Raw genomic sequence first — 21,047 nt, 5'->3', positions numbered from 1 at the left:
AAGCTTTATGAGGGCAGGAATTTTTTGTTGCTGTTTGTACTAAATTCTAAATGCCTAGAAGACTGCCTCACACAGGATGGTCATTCCAACCATTTCTTATTATCCATCTGCACAATATCAACTACTGCTTGCTCACAAATATTCTGGGAACTTAGCTGAGCATTGTTTAAAATAAAACATATTTTTATTTTAATCCTCACAACAACCCTGAGGGGCATTCCCAGTGCACACTGGAGAAGCATCAGGCTTAAGCAATTGCTGAAGATTCACAATTAGTAAATAAAATCAAAACTCAGATCCACGTTTGGCTGATGTAAATTTCAATTTCAACCACTTTCCTATATTGAAAGATTAAATAATTTAAGATCATACAAACTTACGAAGGGATACATAAGATGCACAGTTTACGAAGGAGACACTTTTAAAATACTATTAGTCTATCTAGGTGGATGTGATGTGAGGCGGTGGGGAGCATCCCTAAAACTGAAGACCACCTCAGAAACACAGAGTGGCAGGGTATTCAGCAGCAGACTATAAACTTAGTGTCCCTAAATAACTTAAAAAGGACCACGGTGCGCCTGTGAAAGCAAGAGGACTCCAATTCCGTATCACTTGGGCTCCTTTCAATGTTATGAGTCCACAACAAAGCAGTGTTAATGAGGAATGGAGATCTTCAAATACACTTCGAATCTGTCTCCCTTAAAGAGCTTTCAAAAGTGACCATTCTATGTTCTTCCTTAGTCCTAACATGCAGAGATTTTAATGCCTGCATAAATCTGAGAGTTATTTCTCTGTTAAACCTAAAGAAGTCAAAGCCAAAGAAAATCAGTAATGTCTGTTGCCTAAGATCAAGTTGCATAAAATCAAGTCCATATTATATAAACAACACTTAACACGCAAATAATTACAGACTTCTAAAATCTTTAAGTTGAAAAAAACTTAGAAATCACCCAGCTGAAACTCTTCCCCAAATAATAATTCTTTCTACAATCCAGGCTCTTCCCTAGACAAAGCTGTCTTCGTCTTGGATGGGTGTGTCTTCCACTGCTGAAGAGCATGATCATTAATCTCATGACACACTCATGGCTCTCTCTGAATTGCTATACCTTGTGTCATGTGTCTGGAGAAACTAAATTTGCCATCTTAAACATACTGGATTTGGTATCCTGGGTATTAAATTGGCTAAGTGGACCAAGCACTGGTGTTCAACCAAAGGAAGCTATGTGAGCAATCAAACCAACCTCCACTTCTGGTGTGTCTTGTCCCCAAATTCTGCCCAATAAGGAAGCTTTGAATTTGATGGTGGAAAACCCAGTGTTGGAGGAGCAAGTACTAGGCACACAGAGCAAAGTCAGTTCAGCAGAGCCCAGGGATGTTCTGAGCAAAACTGGGCTGTTCTTTAAAACAACTGAGTCATGGAAAAACTGAGACAAAGGAGAAATTAAGGGGACTGTATGGTGCCCTTCTCCTTGACTTCTCTGAATATACTTATGCTAAATACCAATTGAAAAAGGTAATCTGTGTGTCTCTGCCTTGCAAAAACAGCCTAACACATGCTGAGCTAGCTCCAACTGTCTTCTACTTCTATCCAGCCATCCAAGTTCTACCCTCTAGACTTCCAACCATCCTATGACAGTCTGTCACATTTCACTCAGGCCTTAAGTCTTCTCTTGCCCATGGCGTAACGCTCAATTCCATCAATGAAGCTAGCACGGGCTTTGAAGGAATTTGGACATCCTCCTCCAGGCATGGCACAAGCAGGATATGGTTTATTAGTGCTATCACCATCTTATTCTGCTCACTAAGTTCCATAAACATTTTTAGCAACCCTGTTACACTGTCAGCTTATACGAAGCATGTTGTCAGTGAAAACATATTTTTTATGTAAATTAGTGTCCAGTCTAGTATATTAACACAATATGATTTTTAAAATCTAAATTCAGGTCTGTACGTTATATTACATTTATATTTTGTACTTCAACTCTTTCACATCTTGTTCATATTATGCCTGATATAAGATATCCCTCCTAGTTCAGGGTCAACTATGAATTTAAACCATGTGCTTTTTATCCAAGTTACTGATAAAAATACTGAACAGAATATGATTAAAGAAGGAGACACTAAAAATTTCCCTCTAGTCCTCTTCTGAACTTGTTATAGACATTGGGGAAAAGGAGCTACAACAACTGTAACTCCACCCACACAATTAAAATCCAGTGTTCTTTTTGCTACAAAAATATACAGAAATGGCTGACCATGAAGTATAGTCATGTATTCTTATCAATAATACTTCAGGGTGCATTTCTAGAAGTTTATTGGTGCCTGGGTGGTCAAGTAGACAGAATATTTAATCATTGTAATATATTTTAAATGCCTCTACTCTGATCAAATAGGGTCATCACCAGCTCTTAATTTGTTCTGATATAGCCATTAGAGCTATAGTGCCTTTTAGGAAGGAAATAAAGTAAGGGTTACCCCACTAGGGGTGAGATAACATGAAGAGAACTCCACGTATTTCTTAACACAAAATTATTGCCACCAGAGAACCTGTGAGGAAAACAATATGCAAGTAAATAAGGCAAATGGAGAGAAAAGTAAGCCTAAGGGATAATACCATGAAAGATTAAATCTGTCCCGACTGTATATCCCAAATATCAGATTTAACAGTTTATCAGAGCTCCATACACCACCTGGCAAAGGTTCAAGCCTCATTAAATATCTTTTAGGGAACAAGATAAATATATTATATCTACTTTCTGGTAAGATAGGTCTAAGAATATTACTTCAAAAAGTGAATAAAAAATATACTAGAATGTGAAACAGCCATCACTTGAGATAATTAATTTAGGCAGATAAAATTCAATTTAATAAAATTCCCTCAGGCAAAAAATAATTTTAAAAAAATGAATAAATAAATAAAAATAAAATTCTCTCAGAAAATATAGACAAATCCACATTTTCCGTTGGCTTAAAACATTTTTTACCCAAACTGAGAGGAATAATTTAATTTGAAAAGATCAGCTCTATTGATTGATCCAGAAGATCTGTGGTACCTCCCAGAAGAATGAGACTGATGAAAAGGAAGTACCACTCTGATATGAATTAGGGAACAAACAGATTTACAGAGTAAGTCTCAGGCTTGGTATACTTCATTTTTCAAAATGTGATCTGTAGTATAGCCAGAAATCAAAAATAGTTCTCGAGGAATTCATTGGTATGTGGTCAAGGCACTCAATTCAGAGATCCATAATTTTTAATATTAATATTGATATGAGTGACTGCAAGGCCCCAGGACAGCAACTACTTTTTCATGAAAATAAGACAACATAACAAATGTGGGTCTATTACAAAGAATTATTGTTGTATAGGAGAAGGAAGATGAAATTTGAATTGGTAAGGAATCAAGAACCAGAAGATTTGAGTTCTTGTCCAGTTCCAACATTTATTTATTTCTAAAATGATGATAAAACCTAACACTAGGGTCATGGCAAAAATCAAATAAAATAATGCATATAAAAAGGCACATACAGAGAAAAAGTTCAAGCATTAAATGTTCCTCTCAGTAGACAGTAAACTCCTGAAAATATAACTAATCTTATCTGTCTATGCTTTGTACCTAGCACAACCTCAGATGAATAGAAGATTTCAATAAATGTTTAGTGAATAAATGAATGACCACTCAGAAACTACACACCAAAAAAAAAAAAAAACTGTTCTGGCTGCACACACAGTTGGGCAAGATAAGTTATATAATATGCAAATGTCAGTTTAAAAACCTTATGCTAAAATATTACAGGTAAGTAAAATATAAACGAACCACACGTGTACTTACACATATATTCATTCTACATACATATATATGTATATGATTTACTAGTTCAAATATATTGTATAAAAAGAAAATATAAGTCAACTAATTTTTTTAATGGAACCTATTCTAATCAAAGTACCTTGGATTCACTGAAGTAAACAACAAATTCCTACCCGGGGGAATGATGTAACTTAAGAACGGCTTCTGTGGTATGTTGCTATTATGGCCAAATATTTGTTTCACACGATTACTCTTCAGCAAACTTTCCAGAATGCAGTTTAAATTTTATTTACAATTGTAAAAATCACTTTAACAATTGGGTAGGAGGTATTTTATAAATAAAAACTTTATGAAGATAAATCAAAAAAGTATAGCTATAATCTTAAGAAGGAAGAAATAACAGTATGACAATAAAAAACTAATTAAACCTATGTTGTTGGTTAAAATTTTAGAGTAGATTTTAATGTATTTATAACTTTTAAAAATTATTGTATGTGTTCTCAATTTTTTGTTAGATATGTAAGTTAAATAAGTTGAGCATTAAACAAAGTATAAATAAATTTTAAAAAATAACTACGAAGATCATTGAAGGAAGGAGAGTTACCTTGGTCTGTAGAGGCAATAACATAGGTATTTTGTTTGAACTCTTTTGGCCTGAATGAAAATTCTCATCCAAGGGTCAAAATACAGAACAGATGTGTAGGCTCTGAATGACCATCTCTCTGGAAAACTAGAAAAGAAGATAACAAAGGCCATACTGTAGAGGATGTAATAATGACATTATTTGAGAAGAAAAAATCAGTTCTAAGTAGATTTATATCAGCAGTATAAAAGATACTATTCATTAAAGCTATCAGCCCAGAAGGACAGAATCAAGCCAAATAAATAAAATAATCCCCCTGCTCAAACATAATAAAAAGAATGCAGGCCCACATGAATAAAATACATTTCCATGAAGTTAGTGCAAACAGAGAAATACAATAAAATGTTTCATTTGCTTTGAAAATTATGAACAAGAAACATAAAACTTCATCCTGTAAGTGCAATAAGTATTAAAGTAAGTATTAATGGTCAGCTGAGAGGAGAAGTCCGACAACATGATAAGTGGAAAAAGAAGAGAAGAGAGAAAAATAAAGGATAGAAAGGCAATAAAATGGAAGCAGAAACAATGTAAATAGCCTATGAAGAGAACTACCCTTCTAAAGCTGCACATTGCTGAGAAATGGCTGCACTGCCGTATACCAACAATTCCAGGGACCTTCTACATTAAAGTTTATTTATGAACTGTAAATCCTCTCCAATTAGACAAGAAATAAAGATTAAAAACAAGCCCAGCCACCTACTTAAGAAGGAGTGCTCTCCATCTACTGGATCCCAGAAAAGGCTACTATGAAGGGCTACAAGGCCAAGTCGAAAGCAGGGGGCCGTAAACCCATCACTTTTACAAGCCCACCTCAGTCCAGAGGGAGATGGGTTGATGGAAAGGAAATATAAAGCCCATCTGGGGAGGTCAGCTCAATGGGGTCACACTATTGGCAGTTACTCAGTAAGAAAGAACAGAACTCCAAGGAATTTACAAAAATGAAGACAAAGCCCATGAGCAGTGCAAGGATTTCCTGGTTGGTTATACTTTCCTAAGGCAGGATCTGAAGCTCATTAAAAAGTCAGGAATTTCTTTTAATTGTTTGAAAAGAAATTCTTTAAAAGTAAGCCTTGAGTGGAATTTCCCAATGTAAATGATATAAAAGTATCCAGTCCATGGCTATTATTCCATAACTTCTGGTGCAACTTTGATGTGACAAGAGAGGCTGTCTGCACTAAGGTGCAGCACTGCAATAATACAGTCGGTTATTAGTATACAAGCAGCTGCACAATCAAGTCCTCATCTGTTAAAAGAAAAAAAAGTCACCATGGGACACTATACAAATTCTGAGTACTTTTACCATTATTCAAATCCTCTCTGGATCTCCTGATTTGGAATTACCCCTACAACTAGCAGCTCTTTCTTTTGACTCTCCTTGAAGCTAACACTTCTCTGTCATTTGAAGATAAAAGTCAAAAGTAATTCAAAGCCAAATTAGGGAATTTGAGAAATACAGTGAGATATCAAGCTGGGTTAGACAAGTTTGGGTTAAAAAGAATTATACAAACATAAAGTAAGGACACATACTTCTACCTCCTGATAGGTCAATTTTTTTTACGAATTCAATAAATATTTATAGGTAACTATTCATAGCATGCATGTTGGGGATCCTCAAGACTTCCCCTGTGTTAGGAGAGGCATTAGAAGGTCTCATGGGACTTAGCACACACCTGCACTCATGGCGATGCAGCAGGACATACACTGGTGCATAGGGAAAAGACAGGTGGAGTCTGGAGGAATCCTTGCGTGGCTTTCTTATGTCCTCTCCCTCTCATGAAGGATCACACAGAGACTACTCTTTCCCTAGCTATGAAAATGTAGCAACATGTGTGTGATGCTTCTGCCCAGGGAAGCCCTTTAGAGACTAAGCACCAAAGGTTTTCTGGTTTTTTGTTTGTTTTTGTTTTTGTTTTTTACTGGGGCTGGCTGTATAAATACCCTCTGCCCAGGATGTATCAAAATTTCAGAGTCCCAGAAAGACAGTCATCAGCAAAAATCACATTGTTTGCACAGTCTAGACACAGTAAGCCACCCTTATCTGTTAGAGTAAGTTTTTTATCAGTGTCAGGAACCATTTACCAGCCAAGTTTCCCGAAGCCAGCCAAGGGCCAGTCTTGTAAGCAAGCCTTCTAGTGTCAACCCTTTTCTATACACATACCACCTACTTCTGAAAGTTCCCATTTACTTGTGACAAACAGAATGGCAATACCTCCCATGCTATTATAATGTCTGTGATAGAAAGACAAAGGCGGCTAAACATGAAATCTGTACATCAAATAGGCCACCCAATGTAACTTTCAAACGTCTTTACATGATGTGTAAGGTCTTTCACATCTGGACCCCACCTAACCCTCCAGCCTCTTCTCCTGCTGGCTTCAGTCTAGCTATTTAGTCTCGCTCTCAGTTCTCCAGGTATGGGATCCTGCCTTCTTACCAAGAATCAGCACATTTAATTATTTGGCCATTTTCAGTCAGATCCTCTTCACGCCTCAGGAGATCTCACTTCCTCTCAAAGCCTCCCCTCGCTCCCCAAGTCTGGGTGAGCCACTCCCCACCTTCTCTGTGCCCCCCCATCACAGTACTTGCCACGTAATGTGTCACTGCCTGCTTACCTACTTGTCTCTTCGTCAGGCTGTATGCTCCATGAGGCTAGCATCCTCATCAATAAAAATTTGTTTGAATAAGTAATAATTATTCAGGACTTTCTTGGCTATATTTAGAATAAACAACAGGTGGTTCCCTATATAAGACTTTTAATGACTTTTTAATGACTGATCATCTTCCATGATGATGTTACCAGTCTATAAAGAAAGCTACTCCCTTGGGAAACTGAGATACAAATGTTCGAAGTCATCAAGGTATCTTCAGAACTAAGGGGAAGAAAAATACTGTTACTCTCCATCAATTATCACTTCATATATCTTTTCCAAGAGCAGTTCTTCTCTTGTTTCCTCCTAAAATGTCTTTTCCATCTTAAAGTTTTCCAGAAGTGTCCATTTCTCTATCTTTGTCTGTATCATCTCTCTTTCTCTCTCATTTTCTACTTAAATGTCTATAAATAAACTGAGAAAGGAAGATGGAGAGCAAACTCCCCAACATACACACATGCACATGACCAATGACACATTCAAGAAGAGAGAATTTTAAGGTAGAAACTGGCTTTATAGTCTGAAATACAATGGGAGGAAATGGAGTAGTCTATGTGCTTGTCCCCTGCTCAGCAGTGGGTATTCTCAGTCTCTAATTTAGCCTCCAGCTGTGGCCATCGCCTGTGTGCAGCCTCTTTCTTCTCCCAGCCTATCCACGTCATCCTGCTGCTGTTGGAAGTGTTGCTCCGTATGCCACAGATCATGGGTCGATTGGTGTGCTGTGGCCACCAAACTGTGTTGTCAGAAAGAGGGGTCTCATGGACAAGGTCATATCTCCTTTACCAATTCATATGCTCTGTGGCTGGAGTCTGAGCATGTGAATTTTTTTAAGCTATGCAGGAGATTGTTTAACTCTTACCAGCTTTGAGAACCATTGCCTGGTAGACCTACTGCACAGGGTGGTACATAAGGCAGTTTTCCTGGAAGAGGGGAGTTGAATAACCTCTTGAAGGAATCTGGAGCTAGAACACCCTCCACATTTATCCACACTGGGGACACAGAGAGCAGACTCCTATCTGGCCCAACCACTGAGCTACCTTCCGTGATCGAGAAAACGACTCTAAAATCTAAGCACCAGACTAAATTAGATCCCTTAGGGAATATCTCAGAAGTGCCATATTTTTATTCATGAAAATACTGAATAGTATAACCAAAACTGTTTTCTAAATTTGCTAAAATCCCTACAAAATCTCTGAAGATTTCTTAAAGTTGAAATGAACAAGACTTATATGATCCTGAATCTAATGAAGTGCATAAAGATTTTTAACTAGCTTAAGTTCTGAACTATAAAGGGCCTAACCAAATTTAATCTTAGGGAAGATTATACCTAAGAGAAATGTCAACTCAAAGAGGTAATTTAGAAGAAAACTTATAAGCTCTGCTTCTGTCATAACCACAATATGGCAAGCAGCACATTATAACAACTTGAAGCTCTAAGTTTTGATGTGTTCCCAGCCAGCTCAGGTAAGACATAAACTAGGGACATCATGGACTTCTGCACAATGACTGTCAATTTAGAAACACACTGGCAACATGGCATCTAGTTTAAAAACATTATTTAGCATAAAATTTCAACTCCATTACTCCATATTATATCATTACTTTCAGAGCTGGTTTTTTGGATGGGTTCCTCTAGCTGCCTCAGATCCTGAGCCATAACAGATTCCAGGGGCATGGCAGGCCCTTTTGATGACAGCCAAATCCACGACATGTCTTTCTTACTAGAATGTGTGTTTTCTACATTTTCTCATAAAGTTGAGTATGCAAAGTCCTTATGACATTAAGTAACTGAGATGAACACGGGCACAAAGCAATCACACGTATAAGAGACCAAGTGAAATGGTCATATGATCCTGGCCCCTAAAAAAGGAATCAGGAAAAATGCTATAGGAGTGATCAAGCCTCCACAGTTTGGAGGTCAAAAAAGGTAACAAAAACACTTTACAAAATTTCCTAAAGCTCCCTGTCTCATCCTAATAAAGATCCCCAGTGATCTTCAGGGATGGAGGCCAGTAGAACCCACAACTGAGAGTGCCAGCACCTTCCAGTGAAAGTGTCTGCAATATCCTTAGAAAATTACCTACACATTGACAGTCAGTGCTGTCTACCTTAATTCAATTCATCTGTTGCTTGCTATGTACCAGACATGAATTGGTTTACAGAGCATTACAGTAAGTGCTAGAGAGAAGTGCTGTAGGAGAATAAGAACGGAGGGAATTAAAAGACACTGAGAGCTTCCATGTGCCTCGTACTGTGCCTATTCTATTTCTACAGGATTCATATTAGGTTTATGATGCTATAGCCTCATTTTATAGATGAGAACACTGAAATCTATAGAGACTACAGATAACTTACCACTAGAATGAAAGCTCTCTCAACAGAATTCAAGACAACTTGGAGCAAAAAATATTTGTCTATTTTGTTCCCTGACATATCCCTAGCTCCTAAAACAAAGCCTGACACTCACACTCAATAAATAGCCACTGAACAAGTGAATGTAAAATGAATCTACTTATAGGCAGCAACTCAGTGGAAGAACCCAGGAATTTGAGGCCAGTTCTAAGTAACTACAAAGTCCACTCTCCTTATAATGTACCCCCTCATCTCTAAGGCTGATGGGTTTGAATCACTGCACTGCAATGTGACTTGGAGTGGTGACAGGTAGACGATGGACTCAGGCAAATCCACCCTCCACAGCCCCTACCTGCCTATAAGCCTGAGGTTCTGGTTCCTTCAACTTAATCCATAAAACTGGATTCAAGGATCTGATGCCCATGTCTTCTAACTCTGTATGGACCTTACTCTACACAGAATAAATTATATGGCATTAGACTGCAAATACTGCCCAACCATTCAATTATCCCTAATGTCTCTGCTGACAGACCACGGCATCATATAAAGAAATATTTTTAAATAAACCAAAAACTAGATAGAATCAAGCTAGTAGATAAGAAGACATATTAGTCTCCTGCTGAAATCCAAGGAAGAATAGTAAGGAGGCCTGGTGCCTACAGAGGAATGAGAGGGAAAGAAGATGAGACAAAGGGCAGATAAGTATTTCAAGCAGGATGCTGCAAAACATTGGTAAAGACTTACTTTTTCTCTGGGTAAAATGGAAGATCACTGGAGAACTTTGTATAGAATATTTAAAAGACTACTCTGGCTGCTTACAGAGGGGCAAGGCTGGAAGAGTGGAGTCAAGGGTGGAAGCAGGGAGACCAGTGGACCAGTGGGAGGTCTTCTGCAATAATCCAGATGAGACACGATGGTGGCTCAAACCAGCATCACACCAGTAGAGAAGGTGATAGTGATTGGATCTGGAACTATTTGAATGCACAGCCAATAGGAAATAAATAAGTTGAAAGAATCCTCCAATTGCTGAGTACAAAAAATTAGAAAAAGATAAGACTCCACCAATATACACATCATGGGAATTATTAAAGGTTAAGGGAAAAAAAATCCTAAAAGCTCTCTAACAGGAAACAATAAGTAATTTACAAAAGTTAATAACCACAGCTACATCAGACTTCTCATTAACAATATGGATTCAAGAAGTCAAATGAGCAATAGGTTCTGAGAAAAATAATTTTTGAACCAGTATTTCTTTATCCATTTAAACAAGTACTGAGGTGGGGATGATAAAGGCACTTTTAAGGATACAAAGCTTCCAAAAATGTATCACCAATAGACTCTGAAATAATTATTTGAGAATTTACAGGATTATATTCTAATATAATAATCTAAACTAATAAATAAGTGAAGAAGATATGGGATGAAGATAGCATGATAAGCAAAACCAATTTTTTAGTCTTATAGTCTAATCACATATGCAGGGTGTGATAAAGTACTGTAAAGTTTGTAAATAAATTTTATATAAAATAATCAAAAGAGAAGAAACTGGTAAGGAAGAGAAATAAAAGCATACTAAGATTTTGACTTATTTGTGAGAAGATACAGATACTGATTAACTATAAACTTTGATAAGAAAATTAAATATGCTTATATATGTTTGCTTAAAATGTAAAAGGTAATTCACAGAAAGAATAGAATGGAACAAATAATTTTCAAACTATTGGAATAGAAAAAAAAAGAATCTTCCTCCTTGAAAACAAAAATCACATCTCAACCAATCTTACAAATGGAGAAAAAGGAAAAAAAAAGCAGAACAAAATAAACAAAAACCAAGTAAGTGTAAACAAATAACAACCAAGGTAGCAAAGCAAATATAAAACATAAAATTAGAAGGCATCATAAGTTCAACCATAATAGATGTCATTATAAATGTGTAGACAAATTTCCTATTAAAAGATAGAAGCATTTAGACTGAGTCAAAAATCTGGTTATATTCCATTTATATAAGAGAGACCAAAAATAAAAGAGCACTGCTCTAAATAAAGCGGTGGCAAAATATACAGTAATAAAAAGTTAACTGAAAGAAAAAAAAAATAGGATATTAGACAAAAATAGAAATAAAGTTATTAGAAAATATTAACTGGAACATAAAGGGATATTTTAAATTAATAAAAGGTTCACTTAAACAAAATGACATATGTGCCACAAATCTAACAACTCTGAAACACATACAACAAACACTAATAGAAATACAAGAAACATGGATGTATTCATTGGCACTGTCAGAGATTCCAGCACACTTCTCTCAGAAATTGAAGGATCAAGAGGGAAAAAAAGATATTGAAGGTGTGAATAACTTAATTTGAAAGTAGTATTAGACTCTTTCCTTATCAGAGAGTCACATTTTTCCAATGTTTAAAACATTAGGCCACAAGAAAATCTCAGCTGATTTCAAAGAGCAGATATAAAACAGGCTATATTCTCTGATCAACATTTATTAAAATTAGAACAGTAAGAAGAAGATATTTCACATTTCCCCCTCAAAAATAAATCCTATGCCTTTATAGATTTTTAAAATATTTTTTAAAAATAATTTTTGAGCTAAAGAGGAAATAAAATGAAATTTATAAACTACTGAAAAATAAGCAAAAATGATAGTTCTACATTTTGAAACCTGTGAAATATAGCCATAATGCAAGTAGTAAATAAGAGCCTGAGCTGTTTAGATTAGAAAGAGATTGAAAGTGAACAGATAAAATACATGCCTCAAGGAAACAGAAAAAAATGAAATAAATCCAAAGAATGTTTAAAAAAGTTAATATACATATAAAATTAACATAAACCTAGTCGACTTAATTAAAAGAATCCAAAATTGTTTCATTTTTAAAGATAGTCAAAACAGTTACATCTCTCTAGCCAAGAAGAAAAGATGGCAGAAGTACACGATAAGAGAAGTAAAAGTAGACAAAACTACAAGACTGGAAGAAAAGAGAAATTCTGTAAGAATATTCTGTGCAAAACTCCGTATCAACAAACTTGAAAATCTAAATAAAATAAGTATTTTTATAAGAAATTATAATGATAAATTTGGCCCAAGAATTTTAAAATCTTAACAGATTAACAGTTATAACGATGGAAAAGTGATGAAAGTAAAAAGGAAATAACAGGATCACAGATTTTTTATGGAAGTTCTACCAAGTCTATAGGTAAACAAGAAATTCATTTCAACTAAACTCATCCAAATCAACAATAGAGGTGAAAAGCTTCCCACCTCATTCTACTATAATCTATATACCAATACTAAACAAGACAAGAGAAACAAAAGCATAATTCTAGCCAGTCTGATGTGTAAACATTAAGGCAAAAAAATTTTTAATAAAATACTAGCAAAATTAACATGGTGAATAATGCATCGTAAACTAGTTGGATTTATTTGAGTGATGCAAGAATGGTTCAACATCATAAACTCTACTATAATAACACACTGCTTTAACAGATTAAATGAGAAAAACAAAACTAAATCACCTCAACAGATGTCAAAAAGCATTGACTAAAATTTAATACCCATCTCCTGTTGTGAAAAATAAATAAAAGGCACTCATTAAACTGACTTCTTCAGTTTGACAAAAGGCATTAATGCAAAGGAATAATAACTAGAACAAGTATCACACCTAATGGTTAAACAAAAAAGAATTCCATTCAGACAAAAACAAGACAAAAAAGCATGTCTGCTATTATCACTTCTATTTAATTCGTAATTAGTTAAAATAAGAAAAAAAGAAATAAGTATAAGTAACAGAAATGAAGACAAAAAACCATCACTATTTGCAAATGAAAACTATGTAGAAAATTTAATTAAATTTAAATTTAATCTTATTAGAATAAAATAGTTCAGTAAATGGTGAGACATAAAATCAACAGGCAAAAAGTCAATGGCTTTCCTACCTAGAAAAAGCAACAGAGGGAAAAAAGTCTTATTTGAAAGCCAAGAAGAGTCAGAAAATATCTATGACTAAACCTAACAAGAAATATACAAGAACCAAATGAAGAATAGTTAACAATTCCTCAGCTCATACTATGTGTAAGAAGTTTTCTAAGCACTTGTTACATCATATGTCATTTAACCTTGGCAACAACTCTGTGATATAATACTATTATTATTACTGCCATTTTCAAATGAGTAAATTGAAGTTCTTTGAGGTTAACCACCTGCCCCATAATAGCACAGCTTGTAGAACTACAAATTGAACACAGTCTAACTACCAAAGCCTTGTTCTTAATTACTATGATATACTATGATGTTATAAAACACCACTCAACTATATAAAAGAATACAGGAATAAGAACCAACACATAAATATGTCAGTTCTCTCCCAATTAATCTATAAATTCAATGAACTACCAATCAAAATTCCAAGAATTTTTTTAGAATTAAACCTGAAAAGCTTATTTTAAAAATTCATATAGAAAAGAACATCCACAAGAAGAGGCTATTAAAAAAAAAAAAAAACAGGGATACTTCTTTTACCAAATGTCAAAACACATTATAAGGGCTATAGCAATTAAGAAATTCTAATGGGGCAGAAATAGAAAAATATGTCAGTGAAAAGGAACAGATTGTCTAGAAAAAGATTCAAGCACGGTAGGACTGGTTTATACTAACAATGCATTTCAAATAAGTAGAAAAGGTTGAACTATTTAAAAATGTTGTATGCATGAGGAAAACATGAAATTAATCTATCTTCTCCATGCACACACAATTTATACCATGTTCAAATTCCAGATGGATTAAAAGTCTATACAAAAATAAACTACAAATATTAGTAAATATTATAGTTGGTTTTCTGAGGGCTGTGAAGAAAAATCTATTCCATAACTTTTGCCTAGGTTCTGATGCTACCTGGCAAAATTTTTAAAGATTGATTATATCAAATCCTGGTGACAATCAGGACATTGAGAAAATTCAGACCATTGGTTAAGTGCATAGAGAATTTAAGTTTTTTGCACAGTACTTTAGCACTATCTATTTAAATTTAAAATTACTACTTCTTAATCTAGCAATATTATTTCTGAGAATACTAAAGAAATACTTGTGCACGTGTCCCCAAAATATAAGCATAAAGAACTCTTTTGTTAAAAGAGTGAAAAAGTGAAGTCCCATCCATCGGGGAGTGTTGATGTATATCAATGTATAATAATGGAATACCATGCAAAATTGCTACACACCAACATATAGTAATTGATTATTATACAGCCATTTTAAAAATTAGATACATGATTTTAAAAAGAGTCAGCTTTTAAAATGAAGTATAGCACTATCTGATAAAAGGAACCAGGGTTCCTTGGAGATGATGGCAGGGTTACAGCAGGGGAAAGAGAAGTATAACATGAGCGTGGAACATCTTGTGGCTCCAGCAAGCACAAAAATGTTCAGAAATGATGGTGACATGAAAAAAAAAATAAAATTCAGTTTGAATGGGCTCCTACTAGCCAAATCTAGGACAACTTTAGCCACAGAATTTATTCTGATAGTGAATAGATTATAACCCTTAGCATAAAAAGAATAAGAAAGAACCCATGGATTCATGCTACATACATCTGAAGAGAGGAAGGGCAAGAGGCTGAAAGATAAAGCAAGTGTGGAAAAACATCAACCTTTGCCTAATCTGAGTGAAAAGCATATCGGAATTCTTTATATTATCTTCTCCACCCTTTTGAAAAGTCTAAGTTATATCAAAAGAAAAAGTTAAGAAGAAAAACAATCCAAGAAGGGAGGGTATACATCAGTGTGGTAAAGTGTGTACTTAGCACCCATGAGGTCCTGGGTTCAATTCCCAGTACCTCCATTAAATTTTTTTCACCAAAAGGAAAAAAAAAAAAAAAACCTACATTAAAAATTTTTTTTCTTAAAGAAAAAGTTTGAGTCAAATCTAATATAAACTGACAAGTGCTGTAAAAAAGCCAGATGATATATTTAAAAACTCAAGTTGCAGAATAATTTCTACAGGAGGAGAGAGACTGAAGGAACTGTGATGGAGAATGAGGAAGCACTATTATACTGATCTGTGTGTTTATGCAGCTTTGATTAGTTTCAATAAATTAATATTTGTGAACGACTTTAGGCCCATACCGCATACCCACTCCACTCTTTGCCCCAAAGATTAACACCACTGGAACAGGTGTTGGACCACCAGGTAAACTAGGAGGAGTGAGATACAGGAGGGAATACAGAAAGCTAATGTGTGGATCCAGGATTCAGTGGTGTATCACATGAAATTTCAAAATCTCAATTATGAAACTATAATTCTATACTAGTATCCACACAAAAACTTTATATCTTAAGAATGAAATTTAAAACATCTGAATTTTAGAGTTATAATTCCATAGATGGCATCTACATAAACTCTCTGGGTAAGGGATGCCGAAGTGGAATTACAACCCTGTAGATTTTGCAGATGCCAATTTATACTAACCACATACAAGGTAATGATGGGCACTGACTCATTTTAAAATCCTCCACCATCCTGTCATCTTCTATTAGCTTAGTCTTACTGTACTCCATCACTACAGAACCTTTGAAAATGACTCTAAATTTTAATCACCTGTGTGATTGTGATTGAAGGTTACTTACAGACACCAGTGTGAAGGAGAAAAAGGATTAACTTGATTCTGTTTTGCACAAATGGACTACTTCAATGGGAAAAAATACAATTTGGTGGTGGGGGGTGGTTACAAAAGTTTGAGATATGTAACTTGGTCCAGAGTTCCAAAAATCACCACAATATAAATTAATACACAAAAATTGTCTAGAGATTAAACAATATGCTATTAAAAAACCAATGGGTCAATGAGGAAATCAAAGCTGAAATTAAAAAAAAAAACCTTGAGACAAATGAAAATGAAAGCACAGCCACACAAAATTTATGGGACACAGCAAAGGCAGTGCTAAGAGGGAAGTTTATAGTGATACAGGCCTTCCTCAAAAAACAACAACAATCTCAAATAAACAATTTAACCCACCAACTAAAAGAACTCGAAAAAGAAGAACAAAAACCGCAGAAGGAAGGAAATTATAAAGATCAGGGAGGAAATAAATAAAATAGAGATTTAAAAAAAACCTAGAAAAATCAATCAAACCAAAAGCTGGTTTTTTGAAAAAGTAAATAAAATCGACAAACCTCTGGCCAAACTCACAAAGATGAAAAAAGAGAGAGCACAAATTAGCGAAATAAGAAAGGAAAATGGAGAAATTACAACAAATAAAATAGAAATACAGAATATCATACAAGAATATTATGAAAAACTATATGGAACCAACTGGATAACCTAAAGGAGATGGACAAGTTTCTGGAAACATACAGTCCACCAAGACTGAATCAAGAAGAATCTGACCACTTGAACAAACCGATCACTAGAAATGAAATCGAAATAGCAATAAAAAACCTCCCTACAAAGAAAAGTCCAAGACCAGACGGCTTCACTGGGGAATTCTACCAAACATACAAAGAAGAACTCATACCAGTCCTTCTCAAACTCTTCCAGAAGACTGAAAAGGAGGGAATACTCCCAAACTCATTCTATGAAGCCACCATCACTCTGATACCAAAACCAGGCAAAGACACTACCAAAAAAGAGAATTACAGGCCAATATCACTGATGAACATAGACGCCAAAATCCTCACCAAAATATTAGCAAATAGAATCCAACAACACATAAAAAAGACCTAATGAAACTTACAAGCTTCTGCACAGCAAAGGAAACCATAAGTAAAACAAAAAGACAACCTACAGAATGGGAGAAAATTTTTGCAAATGAAACCGACAAAGGCTTGATCTCTAGAATATGTAAGCAGCTCATACGACTTAATAAGGAACAACTAAACAACCCAATCCAAAAATGGGCAAAAGACCTAAACAAGCAATTCTCCAAGGAAGACATACAAATGATCAATAGGTACATGAAAAAATGATCAATATCACTAATTATCAGAGAAATGCAAATCAAAACTACAATGAGGTATCACCTCACACCAGTCAGAATGGCCATCATTCAAAAATCCACAAATGACAAATGCTGGAGAGGCTGTGGAGAAAGGTGAACCCTCCTACACTGCTGGTGGGAATGCAGTTTGGTGCAGCCACTATGGAAAACAGTATGGAGATTCCTCAAAAGACTAGGAATAGACTTACCATATGACCCAGGAATCCCACTTCTGGGCATATATCCAGAAGGAACCCTACTTCAGGATGACACCTGCACCCCAATGTTCATAGCAGCACTATTTACAATAGCCAAAAACATGGAGACAGCCTAAATGTCCATCAACAGATGACTGGATAAAGAAGTGGTATATTTATACAATGGAATACTACTCAGCCATAAAAATGACAACATAATGCCATTTGCAGCAACATGGATGCTCCTGGAGAATGTCATTCTAAGTGAAGTAAGCCAGAAAGAGAAAGAAAAACACCATATGAGATCGCTTATATGTGGAATCTAAAAAAAACAAAAACAAACAAAGCATAAATACAAAACAGAAACAGGCTCACAGACATAGAATACAAACCTGTAGTTGCCAAGGGGGCGGAGGGTGGGAAGGGATACACGGGATTTCAAAATTGTAGAACAGATAAACAAGATTATACTGTATAGCACAGGGAAATACACACAAGATCTTATGGTAGCTCACAGAGAAAAAAATGTGACAACGAATATACATATGTTCATGTATAACTAAAAAATTGTGCTCTACGCTGGAATTTGACACAACATTGTAAAATGATTATAAATCAATAGAAAATGTTAAAAAAAAAAGAAAAATACCATATGAGATCACTCATATGAGGAATCTAAAAAAAAAAAAACATAAATACAAAACAGAAAGAGACTCACAGACATAGAATACAAACTTGTGGTTGCCAAGGGGGCGGGGGTTGGGAAGGGACAGACTGGGATTTTAAAATGCAGAATAGATAAACAAGATTATACTGTATAGCACAGGGAAATATATACAAGATCTTGTGGTAGCTCATAGTGAAAAAAAATGTGAAAATGAATATATATATGTTCATGTATAACTGAAAAATTGTGCTGTACACTAGAATTTGACACAACATTGTAAAATGACTATTACTCAATAAAAAAAGTAAAAAAGAATTTTTTTAAATAAGGAAAAGTGAATATTTTACAGATAAAAAAAAAATTGTCTAAGCACGCCCTAAAGAAATAACTTGTTTTCTGTTATTAGCTCACCTTTAATTTTCAGTATTCTCAGCGCCCCCGTGCCCCTCCATTTTGTTCCAAACTCTTGATTTTCTTTTGACTTCTTACAAAGCTATTTTTCATGCCATCTTCTTTCCTTTCTGGAAACTTTCTTTAATTTAACATGAAAAATTCAACACAATTCTTTCCCTGCAGGTACAACTCACTTTCCGCACATCACACTGGAACCTCTGTGTGTTTCCCTGGTCCTTTCTACATACCACATTCACAGATTCAAACTTCAATTTAACATTTCACACACTAGTGCAAACTTCTGCCTCATCTGCATTCTGAAGTTCTGAGATGACTGGCATCTACATATAATTTTTTAAATTTAAGTGAAAACGGGTTGTTTTCAGATAATACTTCCAAAGCACATGCCACTGCCTGTGTGCTTGAGCATCACTCCTAAGGAAATTTTCATGAGGTTACTGTCATCTTGAAACAAGGCCTTGCCAATGGTTGGATTACTAGTTAGAGCTTAAGCCCATAGCAGAATGATAAAAGGTTTTGATTGCTAAGTTTAAAATTGATGCCAAATATTCACAAGAAATGTATGAAAGTTCAGACCCTTGGACTCAGTAGTTCTGTGCCTGGGAATCTGTCTTAAAGAAAATAATTTTAAAAAATTTAAAAAATCCACCTGTATGAAATATTTATTTCAACATTATCCACAAATAATGAGAAACACTGAGACTAATGCTACTATCCAAAATACAGGAATTATTACATAAATTACGATGAATCAACTTAATGGACTGGTATAAAGCCGCTTATCAATAAATCATTATGAGCACAGGAAGTATACCACAATAAAGGTGTTTCAAAAGGAAAGAAACCAGGAGGCATATTAAGACTACATAATGAAGAACAAAGTTTAGAAATAAATCGTAAATGAAAAAAGAAAAATGAGGCTATACTTCAGAATGAAATAATACAAATAATCAATTATGATATATAAATTCTTCCCCTTAAAAATTTTAAAAATATTCTTTCACTTTTGCTTTTACAATAAACAAAACTGGAAGAAAACAAATCATATCAGAAAACCTCTTCTCCAAGGCCAAACAAAAGCCTGAATGCTTGGATCTTCCTATTCCTATGTAGAAAATTATTTTCAGAATCAGCAGGAGCACACCATCTAAGACTAAAGGTGAAGATTATACAGTTCTGAGGTTTGAAACTTGTTTTAGACAGATACAGAATTATGCCCAGTGGCTTTGTGGGGATACAGTAACAAGAAAAAGAAATGGCGAAAAAGTTATGTTACAAACCACTTGTTCTTGAAACCAACATTATGTAAATTCTACCAGATTAGAAGTTCAAATATCAGAAGTCATAAATGGAAGAGGAGTCAGAAAAAGATCCATCCTGGACCAGACATGTTCCTTGAGCCCAAGGACTGAATGGTTTTCTAGTCCCTGAGAGAAGAGGAATTAGGTGTTAATGTCAGAATCCACTGACTTTTTAGAAGAACTATAGTGGCATTGTTACCCCTCCCCAGGAGGTGATACTGTCCCTTCTTGGCACCATCATGGTAGTCACAGCAGAAACTATGAAATGTATAGCAACCATGGTATAGAAGTTGTCTCCTCCTTACAATAATCCTTCCTCATAAAATCCCATTCTTGTCTTTAGAAAACTTTTCTTGTGATTAAAGTATGAAATTGTTAATTGAAAATCAAACAAAAAAGTCCAATGTGGTCAATGTTCCGAAGTTTAATTGTATATGTTGTGTCTGATCCATTTTCTTTATTTTGTAATTAATTTTCTAAATGGCTTAAGAGGCTTCTGGTTCCATGAAACAATCTGAAAACAGTAAGAATTTTTCCAAAGAATAGCTGTCAAATTATTTCTCTAATAATTTGTTTCCTGATGCTAGTGTTGAAATGCCAAGGCTCTCTGACAGATAACTGTTTGAAATGTGAGCTCAAAGCTTTTAAATAGTATGAGACATCGGTTTTGGAACCAGCTGTTAAGCAGAAAGGCAGGGCCAGCGGGAAAAGGAGGAGACAGTAATGGAGGTGCCAGTAAAAGCTCTGGACCTCCTTTCTGATATTGGCATGTTAATGTTGGCAAAAGGGTTCCCAGCATTTGCAGAACAGTAATTAGGCTGAATTTTTTTTTCCAAGAGAAAAAAAAAAAAAAACACACAAAAGACCTTCATTTCTGTGTAAATTAAGAATTCTACATGTTAGAACAAAATGAGAAAAAATTATAAATTAGAAAAAAATAGAAAAGATAATCTAAAACTGTGTTATCAAATGTTAAATTTTCTAACTGGGGAAAGGACTTTCAAAATTGCACTTCAAAGGCAAAAGAAAAAGT

The 21,047-nt window shown here is 34.9% G+C and overlaps 1 protein-coding gene across 1 annotated transcript in view; it reads right to left on the bottom strand.

Annotated features, from left to right (window-relative positions):
- Positions 1-21,047, bottom strand: part of MORC1 (MORC family CW-type zinc finger 1) — a 144,174-nt gene that overhangs the window by 98,855 nt on the left and 24,272 nt on the right. Inside the window, 1 exon segment of the mRNA XM_064495638.1 lies at positions 4,416-4,541. Coding sequence (XP_064351708.1) covers positions 4,416-4,541 — 126 coding nt within the window.

This window comes from Camelus dromedarius, chromosome 2, assembly GCF_036321535.1.
Source record: "Camelus dromedarius isolate mCamDro1 chromosome 2, mCamDro1.pat, whole genome shotgun sequence".
Lineage (NCBI taxonomy): Eukaryota > Metazoa > Chordata > Mammalia > Artiodactyla > Camelidae > Camelus > Camelus dromedarius.
This window is presented reverse-complemented; position numbering and strand designations above follow the sequence as displayed.